Source organism: Lynx rufus, unplaced genomic scaffold (assembly GCF_022079265.1).
Source record: "Lynx rufus isolate CCGP_SWC_20201006 ecotype Redwood Valley unplaced genomic scaffold, mLynRuf1.p SCAF_5, whole genome shotgun sequence".
Classification (NCBI taxonomy): domain Eukaryota; kingdom Metazoa; phylum Chordata; class Mammalia; order Carnivora; family Felidae; genus Lynx; species Lynx rufus.
Window position 1 is genome coordinate 128410110 of NW_025814867.1, and position 26280 is coordinate 128436389.

Here is a 26280-nt window from a genome sequence, read left to right on the forward strand (position 1 = left end):
CAATAGCTGGCTGGCTGGGGAGAACTTCCAGGAATACTGTACTCTGCAATTTTAGATGTTGTTCACTTGCAAACGAAGACGGTCAGCATGAAAGCAACTAGTTCTTTTGACTATCAAAGCAAAGAACTTTTGAAACTGGAAGTCCTAACCACATTTGAATGGGCATACAAAATTGATCTCATTTGGGATGCTTTTTGTGTACTTTCAGTTATTAGTTTTATTGCCCTATCTCTATTTTTTTTATGTTTTCCCTGCTTTTACACAAAAATACTGAAGTTTTGTGAGTCTGACAATATCTGTTATATTTAAAATATGACAAAAATATATAATACTTGGCACCATATCAGAAGCCAACACTTCTGAAAAAGTATAAATATTGGAAAAGTTCATCAGTTTGTAGCTATGTGATTGGCTGGTGGTACATTTAAAAAGCCAACTTTTTTTTTCTTCATAAAACCAGGATATTTGGGGAGGAAAAAAATGGAAAAGAGTATGAGGAGGAAGACGTGCCTACTTTGAGCCAGGCATTGTGATTCTCATAAATCACTCCATTTAGTTCTTGCAACAATCCTCTGATGTGGGTATTTGTTAGCACTATTTAACAGATGACAAAATTGAGGATTAAGCAATATTAGGGGATTTTCCCAAGATCACACAGTGAGAAGAGGTGAAACAGGGATTAACAGATGGTTTTGCCTGGTCCAAAATTCACCACCACTCATTCTTCGAAGAAAACAGAAGGCAAGATGGAGGGAAGCTGTGAGGTCCATGGAGGAACTGTGTGGAGTCATGGAATCCCAGGGGAGGGAAGGCCCCCATATGCAATATTGCTCAACCCCTCCCTGCTACTTTCACCTCATCTGTACTAAGAAGTACTCACAGGGAACAGAAATGGGGGAGGAACAGCAAGCAGCTCAGTTAAAAAAACAAAAGCAACAGGCTCTCTGCTCCTCCCCGTTCGACAGACAGCCACATCTTCTGGTGCAGTGCCAGCCGCGTCCCCGAGACATGTTGGTGAAGGTCGGAGTCAATGGATTTGGCCGTATTGGGCACCTGGTCACCAGGGCTGCTTTTAACTCTGGCAAAGGGGACATTGTCGCCATTAATGACCCCTTCATTGACCTCAACTACATGGTCTACATGTTCCAGTACGATTCCACCCACGGCAAATTCCACGGCACAGTCAAGGCTGAGAACGGGAAACTTGTCATCAATGGAAAGCCCATCACCATCTTTCAGGAGCGAGATCCCGCCAACATCAAATGGGGTGATGCTGGTGCTGAGTATGTTGTGGAGTCTACTGGGGTCTTCACCACCATGGAGAAGGCTGGGGCTCACTTGAAGGGTGGGGCCAAGAGGGTCATCATCTCTGCCCCTTCTGCTGATGCCCCCATGTTTGTGATGGGCGTGAACCACGAGAAGTATGACAACTCTCTCAAGATTGTCAGCAATGCCTCCTGCACCACCAACTGCCTGGCCCCTCTGGCCAAGGTCATCCATGACCACTTCGGCATCGTGGAGGGACTCATGACCACAGTCCATGCCATCACCGCCACCCAGAAGACCGTGGACGGCCCCTCTGGGAAGCTGTGGCGTGATGGCCGAGGGGCTGCCCAGAACATCATCCCTGCTTCTACTGGCGCTGCCAAGGCTGTGGGCAAGGTCATCCCTGAGCTGAATGGGAAGCTCACTGGCATGGCCTTCCGTGTCCCCACCCCCAATGTGTCTGTCGTGGATCTGACCTGCCCCCTGGAGAAAGCTGCCAAATACGATAACATCAAGAAGGTGGTGAAGCAGGCATCAGAGGGCCCCCTCAAGGGCATCCTGGGCTACATTGAGGACCAGGTTGTCTCCTGCGACTTTAACAGTGACACCCACTCTTCCACCTTCGACGCTGGGGCTGGCATTGCGCTCAATGACCACTTTGTCAAGCTCATTTCCTGGTATGACAATGAATTTGGCTACAGCAACCGGGTGGTGGACCTTATGGTCCACATGGCCTCCAAGGAGTAAGAGCCCCCTGGACCACCAGCCCCAGCAAGAGGAAGAAGAGAGAGGCCGTCAGCTGCTGGGGAGTCCTTGCCCCCGTTCATCACCCAACACACTTGAGAATCTCCTGACCTCCAGTTTCCATCCCAGACCCCCTGAAGAAGGGGAGGGGCTTGGGGAGCCCTACCTTATCATGTACCATCAATAAAGTATACTGTATCCAACCAAAAAAAAACAAAAAACAAAAACAAAACAAAAACAAAAGCAACAGAGATAAGAAAAGATGCACTGTAGGTGGGAATGCAAACTGGTGCAACCACTAAGGAAAACAGTATGGAGTTTCCTCAAAAAATCAAAAATAGGAATTACCATATTATCCAGCAATACTACTTCTAGATATAGATCTGAAGAAAATGAAAATAGTAACTGCAAAAATACATATGCACGCCTATTTAATTGTAGCATTATTTACAATAGACAAGATATGAAAAAAAAAAAAAAACAAACAACCCTAAATGTCTATCAGTGGATGAATGGATAAAGACATGTGTGTGTGTGTGTGTGTGTGTGTGTGTGTGTGTCTGTGTGTGTGTATAGTATACAATATTCCATATATATATATGCACACACATATATACATGCACAATGGAGTATCATTCAGTCATAAAAATGAAGAAAATCTTGCTATTTGCTATACATGGAATGGACTTTGAGGGCATTATACTAAGTGAAATAAGTCAGAGAAAGACAAGTACTATATAATATCACCCATAATTTTTTAAATATTTATTTACCTTTGAGAGAGACACACACACACAGAGTGTAAGCCAGGGAGAGGCAGAGCGAGAGGGAGACAGAATCTGAAGCAGGCTCCAGGCTCTGAGCTGTCAGCACAGAGCGTGACACAGGGCTCAAACTCACGAACCGAGAGATCATGACCTGAGCTGATACATACTGAATTAAAAACAAACAAACAAACAAACAAACAAACTAAACAACTTCACAGATACAGAGAACAGATTATGGTTGCCAGAGGCTGGGGTGGGAGATGGATAAAAATAGGTAAAAATGGTTAAAAGATACAAACTCCCAGTTATAAAATAAATAAATCCTGGGGAGGTAATGCACAGCATGGTGACTGTATTTAATAATACTGTATTATATATATGAAAGCTGTTAAGAGAGTAGGTCTCTACAAAAGTACTGTTATATGCTGGTACACCTCAATAAAAAACAATTAATTATAATTTTCCTTTTTTTAAGAAAAATAAAAGAGAAGGAGTAACTGGAGATCAGTACATCTCTGAAGTTTAAATGTGGCCAGAAACAGGCTCAGTGATTGCCCAGAATAAGGACAGGTTTCACTCATAAGCTGCCTGTAGCACTGAGTAGAGCAGGAGTCTGAGTGATACCCAAGATCAATGAGAAAAAAAGACAAAGAACGGCTTAGAAAATAAATCACATGAGGAAAAGAGGAAGTTTAAGGAAATATCTGGGCCTAATGAGATATTTTTGAACTTACCTGAAAAACTGGTAGAAATTTCTTATACTTTATAAGGGTAGGTCTGGATATTCTTTTGGAAAATATTCTGATGCTTCATATCTTATTGAATATGCAGGATACCATTATATGTACAAAATTATTGAGATACGTATCCTTAAAATTTTTTCTTTTTATGGGTTGGGATGTGTTAAAAGGGCAAATCTGGACTCTCATAAACCCTATGCAGTTCTTTAAATACTCCAAAGTAGTTTACCAATGCAAAACTTAATTAATTACCTTTTAAACTGAGAGCATATAGACAGAGGCATGATTTAGTATGAGAAACACAGATGTGTACTTCACATCTGAGATTGGACTCTAGTTCGTGAAACATATTAGAGTGGACACAAGACCAAAGTCTTTTGATTTAGATGGAAAGTATACAGTAAGATTTGCATTGTAATGGATCCATTGACCCCTGGTCAAGATGGAATTGTCAATAGAAGTGTCTTATGTATGGTATGAATCATATCTAATGGTTCTATTAACATCATATTGAGATTGAAGTCTCAAGGAGCATGACTTAGAATAATGGAAATGGAAAAGGACTTTATTTATTATTTTCATTTCATTTCTGTAAGTGTATTTTTTTCACTTTTATACCATCTCTCATAAAAAGTAGGCAATGATATACCTATTAAAATAATATCAAGGCACATAAGCTTGTAAAAGCATCTAATTTTAAAACAGATGTTTTTCCCCCAACAAGATCAATTCCCTAATGGCCTACACCTTAAGGAATAAGGAGAATAAGGACTAATGGAAAGAAGGGTGGATTCGCAGTGAGCAAACATAACATATTCTGCTCCTCCTGCCTTTGACATACTGTGCAACCATAGGCAAATGACTCTCTCACATTCTTCAACTGGAAAATGGGGATAACATGATGCCTGTCTTTCTTCTACATCACGGGATGTGAGGATGAATCAGATAATATAAATGAAGCACTTGGAGCACATTAGAAGAAATTGGTTTTTGAGTTACCATAATTATTTAATGATGTCTTATTCTAGTTCCAACGGATAGATTACATTCTGGATTTAAGTAGTAAAATGAGCAACCATCACTCCAGACAGCTTTCTAATTGTTCAAGGTATTTCTGAAGGAATAGGAATAAGAGATTGTTATGAAGTAGTATACCTGAAGCAATAGTATCATATGCCATTTTAATTTCTAGAATGTTAAAATATAATATCTTAGCTACATTCTCCATTTATTTTAACAGTTAAGTGGAAAGGCTGCTCACTATTCAGACTCGTCAGCAGCACTACAATGACTAATAAAACTATCAGTGAGACAGGAAGTGTTAAAGGGACAAAGATGGAAAAGCCTCCATCTCACAGTATGTGCAACTATCTACTAGCAATAACCACAGTGTAAAGCTGTGGTTCTAGCAGATTCCGAACGGCGATGGAAGATCATGCAAAAACAAAAAAAGATTGAATTCTCTAGAACGATCAAGTGCAGGAACTAAAGGAGACTTTTCTCAGTAGACAGAGGCTTTTTCAAAATGGGGGAAAAGTCATAAAAATGTAAAGTTAACATTCCTATGATGGCTGAGAATAAATCTGAATAAAACAATAAATCTAGATGAAAATTACAACCTTTATCCACACGTACACAAGTAGAAAGGAAATAAAAATCTAGAAGTTCATGTGAAATGGCAGTTGTTACAAAATCAGTTTGATATAAAGAGTAACTGAGAATAGACAGGACCAACAATGAAGGAAGAGTTCAGGTGAGAGATTCACTAACAAAGCTGAAGACAACATTTGTCCCTGGATGTTTTAACTTTCACTTTAGACCCAGACCAGGACCTATAAAACCAACAAATATCCTCTGTTATTATAAACTTCTGATACAACTGTGGTAAAAAATATTTTAGAAGAAAATCATGGTCGTACTTTCCATTGGTTATAAGCACTTAATTAGAATATTTAGAAATTCTTATTTAAAAAATGGTATTATTCTCTTGGACGTAGGCCTTGGCACTATATTTATGACTATATCTCCTCAAGAAAGGAAACAAATGCAAAAATAAACTACTGGGACTAAACCAAAATAAATCTTTTGCATAGCAAAGGAAACTATCAACAAAATGAAAAGGCAACCTACCGAATGAGAAGATATTTGCAAATAATATATCCAATAAGGGGTTAACATCCAGAATATATAAAGAACTTGTATAGCTCAACACCAAAAGAGCAACAATCCAATTAAAAATAGGCAGAGGAACTGAATAGACATCTCTCAAAAGAAGACATAGAGATGGCCAACAGATGCAAGAAAAGATGCTCAAAACTAATAATCACAAGGGACATGCAAACCAAGACTACAATGAGATATCACCTAATACCAGTCAGAACGGCTAGTATCAAAAAGACAAGAAATAACAGGTATTGGTGAGGGAATGTAAATTGGCGAACCACTAAGGAAAACAGTATGGAGGTTCCTCAAAAAATTAAAATTAGAAATACCACTTGATCCAGTGAGTCCACTATTGGAGTTTACCCAAAGAAAATAAAAACACTAATTCAAAAAATATATGCACCCTTATATTTATTGCAGCATTACTTACGATAGCCAAAATATAGAAACAGCCTAAGTGTCCAATAATGGATGAATGGATAAAGAAAAAAAATATATATATATATACATACATACATACACACACACAGAGAACGTGTGTAAGCACATGAGAATAGAATATTATTCTGTGCTAGGATACTCTCCCTAAGGAAAGAAACAACAAAACAAAACAAACAAAAAAAGCAAAAACAAAAGCAAACTCAAGGCAACCTGGCTATATGCGTACCTGACAACATCCTCCACAACCCTGTAACATGCGACCACCTAATCAGACTACATGTTTGTGTGTTACCATATATGGGAGACAAAGACTTAGAAAATATATAAACACTATGCCATGTGATGTTTGGGGCTCAGTTCTTCCGTAAGAACCCAACTGAGCGGTGCTGGCACAAATAAGTTCCTTCCTGGAAAGAAAAGCCTTGGTGTCACGACTCTCTGTGCGAGAATCTTGCTACAATTCAGCCATAAAAAATAGATATTGTCATTTTTGACAACATGGATGGGTCTAGAGGGTATGATGCTAAGTGACATAAGTCACAGAAAAACACCACATTATTTCACTTATATATACAATCCAAACAACGAAACAAATGAACAAACAAATCACAAACTCTTAAATACAGAAAACAAACTGGTGGTTGCCAGAGGGGAGGTGGGTGGGGGAATGGGTGAAATAGGTGAAGGAGATTAAGAGGTACAAAATTCCAGTTACAAAATGAATAAGTCATGGAGATTAAAAGTAAAGCATTGAAAACAGCAGATAAATAGTTTATTACTTAGCTTTCAGGGAATGCCGCTGTTTGTTTTTTGTTTGTTTGTTTGTTTTTAGAGAGGGCTTTTTCTACTACTAATGTAATTCAGAATTTTAAATTTCTTTACCTTATCAGATGACCCTACAATTCATTTTGCAACTTGTTCCACTGAGGTGCAATACAACACAGAGAACGGAATGTTCCATTTAGCGATGGTGTGATCTCAGAGAACCTATGTAAACATTGTGTCTCAGGGTTTTGTTTTTGTTTTGTTTTGTTTTCATATGTAAAAGGCGGATGATAGAGAACTGTCATGGGGATTAAATTAATCAATAACTAAAGTGTTTAGTGTAATTCTCAGTTTGTAGCAAAGTTAGCTCTGATCATCATCATAGTTATCATCAGCATGAGCATCACCATCACCAACTTTATCTGTTCTCTCAAAGATTTACTATAATCACTTGCCTGTTTTATAACATCCCAACCCTGATTTATGATGCCCAATGACAATGGATAAAATATGCATGCTATCCCAAGTAGCTTTTAGAGATTTTTAAAATACTTTTTCTAGAGAGATTTTTAAAATATATTTTTGGAGTGTGTGTGTGTGTGTGTGTGTGTGTGCTCGCACGCACGCAAGAGAGGTGCGCTTACTCTCCACTTCCAGGTTCAACTTGAAGAAGCCCCAAGGGTTCCTTCAATAGCACTCTATTACTTACAAGGATGTATAGCCAAGGTCCATCCAGACTTTTATGGAGAGAATGCTCTCTCATTGTGAATGCACAACTCCCAGTACACTTATCAGCACAAGCACCCTTTCGTGAGTACTTTGGGCAATAAAAACCTGGTTCCAATTGATCATTTAACTCACTACTTTTTTCACCTCTTGCACGTCTTTAGCAATTTAAGTACCACAGCATTGTGGCCATTTTTTTCAATTTGCAAAACACAGATTTCAAAACAAAGGCAAAATAGCACCCTCTGATGTGTTTTTCAGTCACGGGAGATCATCTGCCCCATATAACCTACTGTGTCACTTGAGACTATCTATTTGTTTAAGTTTCCTCCCAAAGATATCCTCCAGCTACTGTATTAAACAATGCAGTTGGTGATGCATTTGTTCTCACCCATAATAGTTTTTGAAGATACAAAATTGAAGTGGTAAGTATTACTAGGTGGGCAGCTTTAAGTCACAATTTTTCAGAAAGTCTGAGAATATGTCAATCGGTGTAAGGATATTTTAGAGTACTACAAACTCTTCTCCCATCTCATTCACACAAAAGATGAAGTCTGAAATGCATTCTTTTGGCAACAGAGCCGCCAGAGGTATTTTTGGTCCCAAATGGTACTGACTTTCTTCCAACTAAGGCAATAAACCAATTTTAAAAAAATATGCATACAAACGTGCATATATGAGCGTATATGTCTGTGTATCTTAGCATTTTACTGCTGATATATGAATGGTAATATTGTCATGATTTTTGATTAAAACATATTCTTGTACATAAAAGCACAGATTCTCCAGAACAAAGGATTAAGCCACAATAAAAGCTCCCTTTTATGCTATTTCCTTAGAGAACTGACAACACAGTGTAGCAATATGTCTTGTTCTTTCCAAGACTAAACATCGCTTAAAAGGTCTGTTCTCAGTCTACAAAAACGCTTTAACAGCTCATTCCTATTTAAAGTGTCTTTGGAGAGAATATCATCCTTCCCTTGGATCTAATTGTCACTGTTGTCTTAAGTGGGTACATTACTTGTAAGGTTGCTTCTGTAAACCCGTCTGCGTGTTCTCCAAGAACACATTTGCCATTTGGGCACAGGCACACTCCACAGTCCTGTCTCTCTCTCCATTCCTGGATATATTTAAAATGAAGCACCTAGTTCCTATTGCAGACATACAGCACAGAGGCAGATCTCCAACCAAATTGCTTTCCCATATGCTCCCTTTGCCCCAAGTTACTTCCTCAGATATGTGACAGGCTGATTAGAAACCAGTGGTCTGGGAGCACCTCATTTCATCACTAATTCTGTGTTGGCAGCCTGTCTGTGAAATTCCCATGAAGCCCAGCTACCAGGAAGAGGTTTCAAATAGCTCAAACAAATGCAGTTTCTGTCACGTTCCCTGCCTGGCTGTAGCTGCCCCACATCCCTACCCCCGAAGCCACCCCGGGAAGGTGACATTACGCACCGGGGCAGCACAAGTATTCGAGCATTGAAAGTGAAGGGGATGTTGCACAATTATTAGGTCATTTCATCATTTCAGAGACTCGATTATCGTGATTGACTCTCTTGTCAGTCCTACCATCATCAAATAATTGTACAAACCTCATCTAGACTTCCACTCTGGATCTATGGCCTGTGTGACCTTGGGTAAGTCATTTAAATTCCCAGAGCCAATTCTTCTTGCCACGTGTAACACACTAAGTGAGTGTTTGAGCTGAATCTTCTTTGTGCTGTATCGCTTCATTTAAACTGAGGGGTTTATTGCAATTCAAAACAGTGCATCAGCTTGGTTCACCTTAGAGAAATTTCTTAAATTACAGTTCTATGGATCACAAAAAGTCATTTTATCCATCCAGAGTTGCAAGGAAATCTTCAAATGACCCAGTCCATTGGCTGCTGAGAAATAATGACCACTCCTTTTTTTTTTTTAATTTCACAGGAATTAAAATGCTGTTTAGTTATGCTGTGAAGTATTATCACCTCAATCAATATGCTACTTCAATAAGTTGGATTAAGGGCTATAATAGGGTGTGTCTTCCATGCTCCATGTGTTAAATAATATATTCATTAACTTGTAAGAGTATTCATATTCATCCACAAATGGGCTGCCGATCCGTGAAAAACATCCTCTCCTAGTGTTATGCACCCCTTTCTTAATTTTGATGACCACCTGTTTTAGTACAGGGCATTGCAGATACATTAAGAGGAATAAGTTGATATGGTGTGAGAGTCATTTAAAAGGAAATTCTAAACGGAATGACAAGAGGATCTCATAAACGGCCTGACCCTCACCATGTCCCACAGGTAGTGCCACGGCCCAGCAAAGCTATTAGTGTAAACATTCAAGAGACAATAAAGAAGGCTGGCCAGAGCCCCAGATGGTGCTGCCGTAAAAATACATTCCGAAGCTTGGCATCTGGATTTTGCAGCTGCCATGGATAGCCCATATGTGGCAATAAATATTGGTTCTGAGGTTGGAACGGCTAGAGGTTAGGGTCAAATGGAACCATCTGAACCATCACAATGAAGCAAACAGACAAAGCACGGAAGTGATTGTGAAATGACATGTAATTTTTCATATCTCTTACTTCTCTTATTATTGTCAGCTGGTGAAATGCTAAGGTAAACTTTTAGGGAGGAAGAGTTTATTTGTCAAACAACAGCAGCTAGTATGCATTCCTGCTTCTTTGTTCCTGCTGTGATTTTGCTCACTTCCAAATACGAAGCTCTACTCTTGTCATCTAATTGTTTTGTCATCTTTTAAATTCTTAGTACTTGTGTCCAGCTATAATTATCCTTTATGACACAACCTCTTAGCAACCAATTGTCTTCTTTTCCAAATGTACAATATTTGTGTTCATGTATTTTCTTAATCATTCAGTAACTATTTTATTGATTATTTACTATGGACCAGGCACTGCTCCAAGCACTACAGGTAGAGGGATATACAAAACAAAGTCCCAACTCTTAAGATGCGTCCATTTTACTAATGTTAACTTATCCATTCACTCCCCAGTATTTAGTAAGCACTAACCATACACCATATGTTTCTCATCTGAAAGGGAGAAGAAATTTTGTTCCAGGGGACAGACAAGAAAACAGACAAAAATAAACGTGTGAAATGCTAACTTCAACCATAAAGGATAATTTCCTGAGAACACAGAGAAGGGTCATTAAATTGGATATGAATATGACAAAATTATTAGGGAGGGCTTTGCAAAGTAAGAGAGACCTTAGTTGAGAATTGGAAGTTTAGAAGGAATTAGCTGAAGGGACATTCAGGAAAAGGACAACCCAAGAAAAGAGAATGGAGTCCTCAGAGCTCAGCCAATAGTTTAGCAGAGGTGGAATGTCAGATGAGAAGAAAATACGGAAAGAAACTAAAGGCACAGTGGACAGCTGTGGACAGTCATCAAGGGCTTTTGCAAAGCACCCATGAATTAAAAGATATTTAGAAAGTTTATTTATTTATTTTGTCAGAGAGAGAGAGAGAGAGAGAGAGAGAAAGAGAATGAGCAGGGGAAGGGCAGAGAGAGGGAGAGCGAGAACCCCAGCAGGATCCATGCTCAGCACGGAGCCCCACGGCAGGGTTCGATCTTACAACCCTGGGATCATGACCTGAGCCAAAATCAAGAATCAGACGCTTAACTGATTAAGCCACCCAGGCACCCCAAAAGATATTTTGTCTTCAAGGCAACCTAACTGGGGAGATTTATAGGTAATAAACACAGATAAACAGATAAAAGTGATAAATTCCCCAAGAAAGATATTTTGGAAGTTGAAAAGAAAGATCTGGCTTATTTATAGCCAGAAGATCACTGAGGAGGCATTTAAGCTGAACTCTGAAGCAAAAGTAAGATTTTATAGAAAAGGATTGTGGGCAATTGGGCAAAAATGAGCACTGACCTACCTGAAACTCTTACTTGGACTTTGAAAATGATCTGCTCCTCTGAGGAAAATGTGTATAATTTTCTTAAGTAGTAAAGTTAAGAAAATTGAGGAAGAACGTATGATTAGAAAAACTGTAACAGAGACATAAACTTCTATAACACCCATGTTCTCCCCTCCAACCAAGTGACCTGGTATATTTTCTAATTATTTTGGTTATTGCTTAAACTAGCACTAATCTCACTTCTAACTTTAAGGTCATCTAAAATTTCCAGATATCCTTTCACCTGAAACCCATTCAAGTGGATTTGGACTATATCTACCTTGCTAATTTCCTATACACACTTTCCATGGCACATGGGACTCCCTCATGCTGGCACATTATTTCAAATTTACAGAATGTATCTTGATAGGTTATAAAACCAATACATTTTGTCATATACTTCCTATCTAGTGGAGTTTAATACCTAGATTGCCCCAGATTCCACTCAAGGCATTTAGCTAAAAAACTGTTTAAATGACATTATAGCAAAGCATTTTATTTATGAGATAGATTCAAATAACGTGCCGTGGCATTATTTTTATGGCATTATTTTCATGGCATTATTCCTTCTTACAGATCATTTTTTGTCAATGTGTATTGTGTCTTAGCCATTAATATAATCTGAAAATACTGGTAACAGTACCTTCAGTTATACCACTGATCTCTCATCTCGTAAACCGGAATTCAAAAATCATAAAGATCCTGAACTCTGCTCAAGTAATCAGGTTAGGTAGGTAGTCAATCCTATGCTAAACTAATGCTGCTGAAAATGTAAGTCTGACCATTTTTTGCCAAGGGTTTTTCACTATTTACCTAGAGACTACGTTGTCCTTTATTTTTACTGACAGTTTGCATTTTCTAAAAATTAATGCTTTTAATTTCTTTCCATCAATACCTTGTGGCTTCCTCTTATTTCTAGCAATCATTTCTTTTGAAAAAGTGTTCTAGTTCCCTACTCAAGTCCAAAACGCATGCCCATTTTTCATGGTCTCTGCATTTGACTACAACAGCTTGCCAATTAAATCTTGCCAGGTCTCATCTCAGCATTGAAAAGAGCTTCTAAAATCCCACCTGCTCTGTGAAGCTTCTCAGCAATAAAGACCATTCACAGGGCTGTGTTTGTTCTGCCTTGTCATAACCTTTGGGCTACATCCTGTTTGCTGAAAAGCCCATCTTTTCCCTGATATGGCTTGCTTAGGGCCCAGTCTGCTTTGTGTACCATGTATATTTAAATAATAAAACAGAAGCTAGTGATCACAGGGACCCTCATTTCAGATTATCAAGTGTAAATTAGCCAAGTGTTTTGATAGCTCTTAATTATTGACAACAGACAGTCTCATGGAAGAGTCTGCATGAGCCCCGTGTCTAGGTAATACGAAACCTCGCTCCTCTCCTTGGCAATTACATGTCTGCTGAGATATGGGAAGGGGAGGGGGACCACCAGGTGTCCACCAAGAAGGATAGAATTTGTGGATTAGCAAAAAAAAAAAAAAAAGTGAGAGCTAATGAGGCTGTGTTCTAGGAGGGCTTTCATTAGCAGTGCTGTATTAGTGCATAATTTGGAGACCATTTTCAAAAAGCCTCTAAAAATTGCCTGAGAAATCAGTGGCACACAACATAAATTACTGAGCCAGGCAGGCTGGCTTACTCAGACATTGCAGAGGTTTGTTTGTTTTGGTGGTCCTTGTGAGCCTTGGTTTTATATTCTGCTCTTAACAAAAGGCTCTCTTGGGTCAAGCTTATTCCTCTTTATGCCTTTCTCTATCAACATTCTTAAAAAAAATACTCCATAATACTAACTGATCTATTATTGAAGATTTTTTGTACAATTTTTTTATACTAATACTTAAACTTCCCATCATCTTTAAGTTAAGTAAGATATAAGAAACTATCAAGATGTTTATGCTGAGGAAAATAGAGATTATTGGGGGAGTATTGTTCACACACACACACACACACACACACTGAGAAGCACACTAAGCATTTTACTCTTTTGACTTCTGTTTATACTTTATGATGTTGATGTTCTCCTTATCATGCACATAAGGAAATTGATTAAATAATTTTCCCAAATCACATAACTTGTATTTTGGTACAGACTTGCTCTTAACACAAAGATGTATTCCAAACCTTTTAAGCATTACAAAATATAAAATAAGTGCTAAGTATTGAAGATTTTTAAAACTATTTCTAAGATGATAAAGTGCAAAGAATTTTAGATCTCGGTTTTGTTGGCATCTGTAATTTGATCTATTAACCCTATTTCTGCTACTGGAATTAAAACAGGAAGATCACTAGCACCTAAAGACAAACGATCTCAAGACAGAATCTTGATCAACTGTTGACAATTAGGTGGCTTCATTGGGTTAATGAGTTTATAGACACATTCGCTATCACATACAGAGCTTCAATAATTGATCATTTTGGAATCAAACATATTTTTTGATGTGATAATTGAAACACATGCTCAGGGCTGACAACAAAGCTGGCTTACAACTACTCAACCTCCAGACACAAACACTGTTGGTCAGTTTTATGAACGCAGCAAAATGTCTACAAGTAACTGGAAGCCTTCTGTTCTTACACATGCAGAGGATTTCCGTTGGCAAGACTGTTTTCTCATTGCTTTCTATGGAATAGATTAAAACGTACTTTCCAGATAAAAATTGTGTTGGCGTTTGGGATCCACTTAAAAACACCATGTCTTCTTTCACTATGACTACAAAAGAATCTGAAATGAAATTTAGCTCCTATTCTTGCTCATGGTTTTCATCCTGTGGCATCTGTAAAATAGCTTTGCTCTCCAAATCAACAGGGTTCCTGCATCACTACAGTGAGACTTTGGGTAGCAACTCTGGATGATGTATACTGTGTTACCCCAAACTCTTTGGCCCCTGAGTTCAGAAACTAAGTTTAGCTACCATGGACATTTTGCGCTTCCCAGCACTTATGAGGTTAATTTTCCTCACTGGAGCCAGTCTCGGAGATATACATACTACCACAAGGTGGCAGTAGAGATTTGTGGTCACATGGTTAGGAACCTCCAAGAATAGGCCTTAAATACATTCATCATCTAGCCTACATTTATTACTTATTAGTTGAATTGTTTTTCAAACACAGAATCCTTTATTCCAGGCTCATTTTATTAATTCTTACAAACTGTCACTTTGCCAACAATTTTCTTTAAACTAGCAGGTGCCTTTAAGAAAGGTAGTCTCTACTTTTAGACTTGAATATCTTAATTTGATCTCAAAAACCTCAAAAAAGATTTTGGTTTCCCTAAATTCATATTTCAGTGGATAACATCACATTTACATTTTTTTTCCAAAAGAAATTTCAGTCTCCCCAGGATTAACCTAAATGCTACCTCTCTAGATATCTGGCATCTTGGTGAAAAGTCTCAAGTCTACTTTTCCCTTTGACAGTAGAGTTGAAACTTTGTATTTCAGTGTATTTTTCTCTCTAAGAAAGGATACAGTAGCCTGTTCCTATTATGCACAAAATTGGCAATTGAAGTTTAATGGAAAGGTCATTAGACCTTGGGTCAGAAGATCTGGGACCTTGTCCTTACTCTGCCACTTTTTTGCTGGGTGACATTGAGCAAGACACTTAACCCCTTTGACCCTTGGTTTCCTCTTCTGTCAAAGGGAAATGCTGGCTCAATAAGGAAATAAGAATTAAATAAAAGCAAACGAAATAAGTGCCTAGAACAGAGCAGGTCTTTAACAAATGCTACACTCAAGGTGCTTTAAATTCTAACTCTAAGTTGACAATCAACAAAAAGATTATGGAGAATAAAAATAGCTTATAATAAAAATAAACTTTAAAAAATAGAACAATTCTTTCCTTTTTTCTAACAGTTCTGAAAGGTGTTCAACATTGCCTAAGACCACATGTAAGAATCTTTGGTAGTTCAGCTTACAGATTTTAAGTTCTCAGTTTAGAGAAAGGAGCCAAAATCATTCTATCAAAAACCCAAGAAAGCACTATTTTAATTACTTACTGCATGGTAAAGGTACTTCAAAGGGTTAGTCCTCTTTTACTCCCTAGAAAATAACTACCACATTAGATAAACTAAGGTTTGTATTGATCCAATTAAAACATTAATATGTTGACTTAATATAGCAATCACTTAGTAGCAGAAATTATGTCTTCAGAGAAAAAAAAATCAAGGCAATATTTTCATTATCTTCCCAAACAAAATCAAAATTAACTGCTTAGCTAAAGTGTCCTTAAGCATAGTGATTAAACAAAGTATAAAACAATATCAAAAGAAAAATTATGTCCAATATGTGTTTTTTAAAAACTATTTTGAACGAATGTATCAAATATTATATATTAGGATTTTTAAGTGTCAATTTATATTCATGGTTGTAGGTCATTTCTTTACCACTCTTTCAAGTTTATTGGAATCTAGAGATTAGAATCCATACCTGTCTCAGTGAAAACCACAATCTTCTCATGGAAATAACTCATATATTTGAATGGAAGAATATGCTATTACCCCACTGCGACATGTTGTCATTTCTCAGTGGCAGAGAAGAAAAAAAAGAAAAAGAAAAAAAAAAAAAGAAATCTGATTGTCCATCATTCTGAAGTCATGCAGGCCAATTGATCACATTGTATGATTTTCATTGCCTAATTAGATTTGGATTCTTCCTACCAGGAAAAACTTTGTTTCATGCCATGACTCATATTTCATAAAACTTTGGTAATACCAGATTTAATTTAATTTTTTATTTTAAAAAAAAATTTTAATGTTTATTTATTCTTCAGAGAGAGGGGGGGTGGCATAGAGAGAAGGAGGCACAGAATCCAAAGCAGGCTCCAGGCTCTGAGCTGTCAGCACAGAGCCAAACATGGGGCTTGAACTCAGGAACCGCAAGATCATGACCTGAGCCGAAATTGGACGCCTAACCAACTGAGCTTCCCAGGTGTCCCTAGATTTAATTTTTTAAAAAGACAAAACTTATGATTTTTTAATAGAACTATTCAATGAATATTAAACTTATTTCTGTAGTTTATTTCACATAGCTCCTTTTGTGAATAAATTCTAGATAAGTCATTTTTTCTCCACCTGATTTAATTTCAAATTATTTTTCCATACAAGTGTATTTAAATACCTGAATCAACTTGCAGAAATACTTCTTTGGCTTGTATGAACTTTACAGTTAATTTTTAAATTCAGCTATTAAAGAAGTCTCCTAGGAACTACAATTATCTTTCTAATATTCTCATTCAAGTCCAAACTTAGTGCTGAAATTGTGTATATCAAGGGCAGTCCACTTCATACAGAATCAAATATAAACATCTGTTGGCCATCTGGAGAAACACAGATATGCTGGCTTGAGCACTCCTAATCTGTGCTTACTTCTTCCTTCTCAAAAATTTGTTTGCAATACTTCCTAGTTTTCTTTAACTTGGGTCTTAATGTGCTCCAGACAGCTCTGTGATGCCAGCTTCAATGCACCCATTCATTTTTCCAAACAACATAAATTGAAGGTTAATACAACTAGCCATATAAATTAAATTAATGGTATTTTGTCACATAGAGTAATCTGCCTTTTCTAAACAGGTGACCAGTTAGCATTCATTTACCATAACTTTCTGTTTCTTCCTAATTTAAAAATAAGATGTAAAATGTTTGTTCTTTCAAAAGAATCAAATGCCATTTAAAATGAATGAAGTGATTTATGAATAAGCCATGCACACATTTGTCACTCTTAGTCACCATACTGAGCCTGGGCTTTTTTTTTTTTTTTTTTTTAAGAAGGCGTGGTCTCTCCTTGCTCATGAATCACAGCTGCAGAAAAGCAAACACTGAGAAGGACACCACTCAGGGGTCATTAAGACACAATCCAGGTGTATCCCAAACCAAGTCAAAGGACTGGCAAGGGGGCAACATAAAAGAGAATGCCTATTCCAGTCAGTTATCGCTTTAATGTTTGATTCTGAAGCAAAAGTCTCGTGTCTGCTTCCGCTGGTATTTTGTGTACACAGCTCAGTCATGGTCCACAAAGACTATATGTACTTTGTCTAGTTTGACTAATTTACCTTTAAGAAAGGATTAAAGAATGTTCAAACCTGAAAAGTAAAACCAATCATTGGCTCAAGTGACATTAGTTTTCTCTCTGAGATACACTGCATTTCAGCATATGGCCCCAGCTCTGCCTCACGTCCAGCACGAGGAATAAGAAAGACCAGGGATTGAAGGAGGAAAGGGAAAGGCATTTCCGCCAGTGGAATGATAGAGACAAAATGGAAAGAAGCTGAATATTTGTTGAAAGCCCAATACAGGGCAGCCCAGTCATCTTGGACAATTACCAAACAGAATCCTCCAAATGATCTTCCGAGGAAGGCTGAGGGCCTCCATTTTAGAGAGGAGGAGACTAAAAATGACCCCACGATAAATAACTTGACCAGGATTACAAAGTGAATCAATCAAAATTCAAGACAGAACTCAGTTCTAGGCCTTTCTAGATCTGCAGTTAATGAACTACTCTGAATTATCGTGGTTTTGAAGTAAGCTAGTCATTTTTAGTTATGACTCTATAATAACAATATTTTAGGGCTATAATTCTGACTTCCTGCATGTATAGCATTAGTGTGCTATGACATAACAGCATTTTTCTGTATTTATGTAGAAAAAAATTTCTTTGGAGTGGTTCCTTAAAAGCAGGGTTCCTCAAGTAAAACTTATATATGGAAAATCGGGAAAAAACAGAAAATCTAACACTCTTTAACTTTACAGCCAGCTCTTAGTTTTCTGTGCGTCTCACAGGTCCTAGATGGCATCATCATCATCCTATAGAGTAGTTATATTCAAATTTGGTTAGAAAAGGAAAGATTTTTTTAAAAGAAACATTCTCTCTGACTCCTAATATTAATTCTTATTTGCTTCATATTACTTAAATATGAATATGAGTTCAGAAATATAAAATAAGGTAAAGTTTCATATGTTTACACCCTTAGGCAATCACAAAATGTTTATATATAAAGCTATGCGTTTTCTAAAATTTAGATTAACAACTTCATTTTAAGTTGGTAGGTGACATTGACATTCAGCTGAAACTAAGTACCACCTTCAATATAAAGATAAAGCAGACTGCCAGGCACTGTGTGGGGAGCAACTATCCTTTTCTGTTCGAAAACTGCAAGAAGTTTTCAGCATAGTACGTTGCCTTAAAGTCACTGATTTTTCCTAATACTTCATCTGTATGGAGCTTTGGTTATTTCTCTCTAGATCACAAACATTAAGGAAGTGTCTTCTGGAACAAAAACAACTGTAAAAAAAATAGACACAGAAATCACAGCAGAATACTTTGTCATAGCTGGTTTTCAGGTAACCCAGAAAAAAGCTGTTTTGTTGTGCTTTTTTTTTTCCAGGTCTCAATGAAATAAACACCCAAATTTAAAAACATGATGAAGAGTGGGAGAGAGCCAAAGCGTAAGAGACTCTTAAAAACTGAGAACAAACTGAGGGTTGATGGGGGGTGAGAGGGCGGGTAGGATGGGTGATGGGTATTGAGGAGGGCACCTTTTGGGATGAGCACTGGGTGTTGTATGGAAACCAATTTGACAATAAATTTCATATATTAAAAAATAAAAAAAAATTAAAAATTTAAAAAAAGAAACCAAAAAAATAAAAAAAAAATAAACTGTGAAATAAGGAGGGAAAAAAGCTAATCTGTTTTCATTATAGAAAATACTTGTAACTATTGGTATTACATGTATTCTAAATCCAGACAAAATGTCAAGAAAAAATTTTAAGCATGTAATCAAGGATAAAGATGAGGATTTGGGTTTTTTCCCCTTTGTATCTTAAAAATGTAGGTTACAAAATATCTTGGGGAGCCTGGGTGGCTCAGTTGGATAAGCATCTGAATCTTGATCTCAGCTAAGGTCATGATCTCACGGTTTGTGAATTTGAGCCCACGTTGGGCTCTGTGCTGACAGCACAGAGCCTGCTTGGGATTCTGTCTCTCTCTGCCCCTCCCCTGCTTGTATTCTCAAAATAAATAAAATAAATGCAAAATTTACTTCTCAAAATAAATAAATAAACTTTAAAAAATAAAAAAAAAATAAAAACATGATGAAGAATCTTTACACTTATGAGAATAAAACTGGTAGACTGAAATATAAGAAATACTTCTATCAAATGATCTCTCAAACTCATCAAGTAATTTTCTTTCACAGGGTTATTACTAATTTAACAATGTAATTTTACTTGTTTAACATCAAACAGAATGGGGCAGATCTAGGTCTCAAATCCAAATCAGTTGGATGCCTTGAAACACTAAGGGAAATGGTGGGGAAATACTAAAATCCAAAGGAAAGAGAACATAACATGGGCAATTTCAGCAACATTGTGCCTTTCAATCAAGGAAGATAATTCTATCACTCAGAATTTCTGGTTGTAGGGGAAATATTTTGTAAGCAACACAATTACTCTTATTGAAGAGCAGAAGAGGAGCCCATGTATTTGTGAGCAAATAATTGAAGGATGACAACTGGCCTCATATTTGAGATGTGAATATCCAATTACTCTCATCACTATCCACAAACATCGTCCAGCCCCCATGTGCACAGTACTCTCTCGGAAGACCTTGCAGCACAACCAAATTCCGAAATTTTACAGAAGAAAGACAGTATCTTCTCACCTAGAACATAAATAGAGTCTGCTGATTTCTCCCCTAGCTCCATGACAACCTCCTCTTGCCAGCTCCAGGAATAAAGACTAGACTCAAAGCCTGAGAGCTATTCTGAGTTGCTCATGGGAACAGCATTATACAGTTTCACAGAAATCATTAGTGATACATTTAAGTTAAATAAAGCGGTTCTAAGCATGGAATCTTTAACTAGCCACATGGACTAAAGACTTCAATCTGTTTAGAATGATTCATCACTCGGTAGATAACCACCCAAATAATAAATGTAATTGTTGACTAGAAGTGAAATATTTTAAAGGTTGCCCCCATTTTTTTTCATGAGCATTACCTTAAACTTTTCATTAAGTTGAATATAATTCATCCTACCCCTCTTCGACTCTCAGCACCAGTTGTCAATGACCAGTTAAGCAATAAAGTGTTTGGGGGAGGCAAATAAACATTTAAATCAAACAGTCAATATATCTTCCTGTTTCTTTGACTGAAAAATTATGCCCCAAGAGATAGCTTGTGTAAAATAAGATGGGATCCAACTATAATCAAGAGGCATATTCTCTCCAAGGAATGGCATGTATTTAAATTGAATTCATTGTTTACCAAAAAATGATAAATTGCTTTCCTGATAGCTTTCAGAATATTTTAGGGAATCTATACAATACTGCCTTGTAGCTCCATCAGAACGAAAAATAAAGCGTTGAGTGCCAACACGTCGAGAGAGTTGGCATCTCATGATTCATGCTTCCTTGAGAATGCTGAAGCACAGAATGCCTTTGCCATGGAGAAGGGCTTATTTTGCTATCTCATATTTCACGTTTACTCTTACATGGTGGCTCAATACCTAACGGTTTAGATCTGGTCCTATTACTAAATAATTGTCCATACAACTGAGAGTTGATCCAACCCATATAGGTGGGATCAGAGTGAGTGTAGCCACATGATCTCGGGGTTCAATATTCTTACAGTGGACCTCCCCTTCTTACTTACCCATCCAATATGCACCTGTGTGTACCCTTAGTGGTTTGAAGCCAAACTCACGTTTCAATCCTATCACCAGGATCTTCTGGGATTCAGGGAAAACTGATGGATCTCTCTTTGTGGCCAGGAAGGTGCAAGCTCGTTAAAAAGTGGGTTAGATTCACTATTCCTATGCTGTTTACCCAAGAGGCAGGAAATTCAAAATAATAAAGGTAGGGAAGGATGACTAATTACAAATTATTCACTTTGTTCATGGTACATATTTATTATTTGACATCATAGTACTATTTCACATGTTTTCAGTTCACATAATTTAACTTTCTTGCTCCTAGTGACTACCAAAAAAAAAAAAAAAATGAACCTCATCTCTGATTTAATTAGCAAAACAGCACTTACACAGTTATTACAGCAGCATACCTACTGAATGGTATGTCATTTATTTTTATGCCTCAGTCAGATCCTTCAGCTAAGTATGACTCCCAATTTTATAAGTAACTCAGCAATAGCAAGATCATTCCATGATACCTGGTCTAACTTAAAATGTTTTAAAATATCGTGACTCCATTTAAATCCTAACATATTATGGTTGTATTTTAAAAAGTCACATTGTACGACACATCAGCTTCAAAGAAAGCAGCAGCAGCAAATAGCAGAGATTTTCCCTCAGTCTCTATGAGAATCAGAACGCATACTTGTTGGCCACAGTTTCTCTGAAGTCTCCATTGTATTCGCAAAGCCACATCCTAAAGAGAGTTGAGCTAAATGAGTCAGCATGTTAATTATGTGCTCTGGGAGCACAGAGAAGAAATAAAGAAGTTATTACCTTCCCAAGTTTCTCAGGTAATGAGACCCACTTCTGCAGATATGTGGCACTGTACCAGAATCTATCATGAGAATGAGCTTTGCAGTACAATGCACAGAATTAATTTTTTAATGAAAGTCCTCTACCAGTATTCTGAGTCAAATCCACCTGACAAATGTCACTGGTCAATGTCATTACCAGTTAACCAGCACAAGGCCTTTAGAACAGATGGTGTAGCAAAGCCTGTTCAGGGAGGCCGGCTAATTTCAGCCACCCTCCCATGAAAAGGAAATAAAATAAAATTGGCTCCGTGTCACTCAATCATGACAGTACTTTGGATTTCTCCCCCATGATGTTTTTTAGCCTTGAGGCAGATATGACAGGCGCCTTATTAAATTCCAAAAATAAATGTGGAGCAAGAAGGCAGTGCATTCCAATGAGACATCCAACTTGTTAAAATGCAATACGCATAAAACTTAGCTCATTTTATTTTTAGCCATCTTCCTCATCATTTTAAATCAAAACAGAAATATATTTGTAACCATAAACTAGGTGAAAGTAGTCCAAAGGTTTATTTTTTTTCTTATAAAAACTAGTTATTATTCATTTGTTCACAAGTACTTAAGTTGGGATTTCCCCAAAACACCTCCATCAATATCTGGAAATAAAGCTAAGAAAAAAAATGAAAAGCTTCATGGAAGATTTCTTACTCTGTATTTTAGCATCTTCCATTCATCCACTAACAATTCCTTAGACAAATCCAGTATTTATGGATCCCTCCCTGCCTTTCTGCACACTATACATTTTCTTATCTGTGTTTTGTCTCAAACGATTCCATTGCTGTCCAAAAATTTGATTTTCTCCATCTTTCCCCTACAGCATCATAAGTAATTACTCTTCCTTCTGAATTTTTACAATATGTGTCTTGTTCATCTACTAATTAGCACATAATTCATTTATTTATTCTGCTTCATATGTTGACTAATTTCTTCCACTAGAAACATATATATTGTCTACTAGTTGCCCTTGTTGCGGAAAAGAGTCCTTATGCATCCTTATATAACCTAAGGCATCTGGCCTGAGGCCTTCTACATATCAGAGACTCAATAAATGTTAAAAAGAAAAACATGACCAATTACATATATCATAATGATACGATCACTATTGGTCCATCACTAATTTACTACTATGAATCTAAGGAATTTGGAATCTTGAATACTATGATGCAATCCAATTCTGAAGTCCCAAAATGTGTATTTTGGTACAATAAAAAACAGATTTCAGAATGTGTTTCTTCACTTCAATGAGGTTTCAGCTGGTGTAGAGACATGGGCTTTGAGGAGATTGCTGGGGAAACCGCTGACTCATTCCACATAATAATGATAGCTAACATTTGCCTTAGGATTAATAGTATCTAAAGTACTTTTTTTAAGTTTTAATTTAAATTCAAGCTAGTTAACATGCAGTGTGATATTCGTTTCAGGTGTAAAATATAGTGAGATTCAACACTTCCATACATCACTCAGTGCTCATCACAAGTGCACTCCTTAATCCTCATCACTTATTTTACCCAACCCCCTACCTACCTCCCCTGTGGCAACATCAGTTTGTTCTGTATAGCTAAGAGTCTGTTTATTGGTTTGTCTCTCTTTTTTTTTGCCCCTTTGTTCATTTGTTTTCTTTCTTAAATTCCACATATTAGTGAAATCCTATGGTATCTTTCTCTGACTTATTTCACTTAGCATAATACGCTCTAGCTCCATCCATGTCCTTGCAAATGGCCAGATTTCATGCTTTTGTATATATAACCCCCTCTTCTTTACCCCTTCTTCAGTGGATGGAAACTTGGACTGTTTCCATAATTTGGCTATTGTGGATAATGCTACTATAAACATTGGGATACATGTATCTCTTTGTATGAGTATTGTTGTATTCTTTGTGTAAATGCCTAATAGTACAATTGTTGGATTATAGGGTAGCTCTATTTTTATCATTTTGAGGAACCTCCATAATGTTTTCCACAGTGGCTGCCTCAACTGGCATTCCCAACAACAGTAAAAGAGGGTTCTCCTTTCTCCACATCCTCACCAGCACCTGTTGTTTCTTCTGTTATTAATATTAGCCATTCTGACAGGTGTGATATCTCATTATAGTTTTGATTCATATTTTTAATGAATTAATATTAAAACATTCCTATAGAGGAGGAAATATTAACTTGGTGTTATAAATCAGAAAACAGAGATTCAAAAAGGTTAAATCAGGTGGGCAAGGCCACCCATCTGCCAATAAGGTGACAGTGCTGGGGTTCAAGTTCCAGCATGTTAATGACAAAAATCATGTACTGTGCACTTTCAATTACTCCACAGTTTCACGAAGCACAAATGCACCTTCCAAGGAACCTAGAGGAGACTGGACTAGCAAAACCAAGACATCGTGTCCAGAATATTTACTCCATTCTACTCCAGTGAGTTTCTCTTACGGGCTAACATCTGCGGAAATGAAACACCTTCCATGACCAGCTCCAGAGAGCTCTGGAAAAGTTCTTTCCCTCCAGACCAGGGCGCTCCTACAGATACTCCTAAGGGTCCCCAAGCCCTTGGAATTATAATCATGTAGGTCAGTACCTGGGTACAAGCTAGCAATGATAATCCAAATGATGAGTAATGTGCTAAAATTTAACTTATTTTTATCGGGTTGTATTGTGTTAAATAATATCTCTCATGTGAGAAGCGAATTAATATTTTTCAATGTCAGGTACAATCTGAACTGTTATGCAAATCATTTTTACATCTAGGAAAAGGCATAAGGTTAAGGCAAGATCAAAAAGATGAGAAGGGCTTTTGCTATACCTATAATTCTTCCAGTGAATGTCTCCTGCGACTTCCTCCATCAGAAAGTTGACTAAATCAGGCTGGAGGAGGTATGTGGGTTCTCATTCTCTCTCTCTCCCTCTCTCCCTCCCTCTTTCTTGTTTGATTTGATGTTTTTACTTTCATTTAATTAATTTGAAACCAGGTAATATCCGGAAATATTAAGGCACACTATAATAAGCCATATATTACCTTCCACACTGAAAACTCATACAATTTGAATGTCTTATATTAGATATGAAAAAGAAGGCAGTAGAGTCGGTACTAATATATATATTTTTAAGCAAACACATAATGATACCATCAGCTGCTCTCTCCTTTGCCTTAGAATTTACTCTACATGTTAAAGATTATCTCCTTCTGTTCTTCCTTCTACATTTTTTCTACTTTTCTGTTGAAATTCAACAAGAAAGCTGTTTTAAGGAAGAACATTTGCTGTTTATACCACCCTCTTGTAAACAAGTCGTGTCACTGTTGATGTAATGTCATATCTATAGCAAAGCTGGATGCATAGGAACTTCCCACACATTGGAGAAATTATTTTAGTAAACTGCAGAAGAGAATATATCCTGAATAACAACAGCATTGAAGGGAGTGTTTGTTTCTCTAGCAAACACCTTACCATACCTTAGATTTAAATTGCTTTCTCTAAATAATTATTTTTTTTCAGTCAAAGATGGTACAGTAGAATATATCCCACAATTTTTTTTTTTTTTTTTTTTTTTTGCTTGCCAAAACGGAGCTTTGACAGGAAAGGATCCTGCCACCTCTCTGGCCAAATGCCATGATTTTGCCTTTTGGTTATATTTTAAGTAACCATTTTCTTTTCTTCTTCTTCTTCTTTTTTTTTTTTTTCCTGACACAAATATAAATGTATCCAATCTTACTTGAAATGTGTGAATCTTTAACACTAAGAGCCCCTGCCAACTGCAATCCATAAGGCAATACATATTTCAGCACATTATTTGAGTGTTCTCTCAGTATAAAAAATAAAAGAAAATAAAAATAAATTGCTAAAAGAAAGAGTTTATTTTCCACATGTTAGCAAAATATCTACAAAAGAGTTCACAGATTTGGGTACAGTACATGTCTGTGTTTATCAGCAAATCTGCTGATAATAATAAAGAAAAGACTGTTCACTAGTCACTAAAATAGGCAAAGCTTTCAACTTTTGACTTCTTCAACACTTGGTAGTTTGGATTCTAATCACATAAAGGAAAGACTGATACAAATGGATGATCTTTTCTTGATACTTAGTTTGCTTCCTGGTATTGATTAATCATACTGCAGTTGTGAGAAGCCCTGAAATAGAGGTCAGAAGATGGATGTTTTTATACTAGCATAGCTACTATTTATTTCCTGTGTGAGCCTGCCACCTGACTTAACTTATCTGTGCCCCAATTTTCTCCTCTGTCATTTGGGATCCTTAATGAT

General features: G+C 37.1%; 2 protein-coding genes across 2 annotated transcripts in view; one reads left to right on the forward strand and one right to left on the reverse strand.

Annotated features, from left to right (window-relative positions):
• Positions 1–26280, reverse strand: part of ROBO2 (roundabout guidance receptor 2) — a 561209-nt gene that overhangs the window by 398669 nt on the left and 136260 nt on the right. The window lies entirely within an intron of this gene.
• LOC124526662 (glyceraldehyde-3-phosphate dehydrogenase-like) lies at positions 990–2138 on the forward strand. Its single transcript, XM_047099774.1, has one exon. The coding sequence runs from the start codon at positions 1009–1011 to the stop codon at positions 2011–2013; it is 1005 nt and encodes a 334-aa protein (XP_046955730.1). The 5' UTR covers positions 990–1008; the 3' UTR covers positions 2014–2138.

Bases quoted from the DNA above. Each gene is read 5' to 3' on its own strand.
- LOC124526662 (XM_047099774.1), top strand. From the start codon at position 1,009: ATGTTGGTGAAGGTCGGAGTCAATGGATTTGGCCGTATTGGGCACCTG.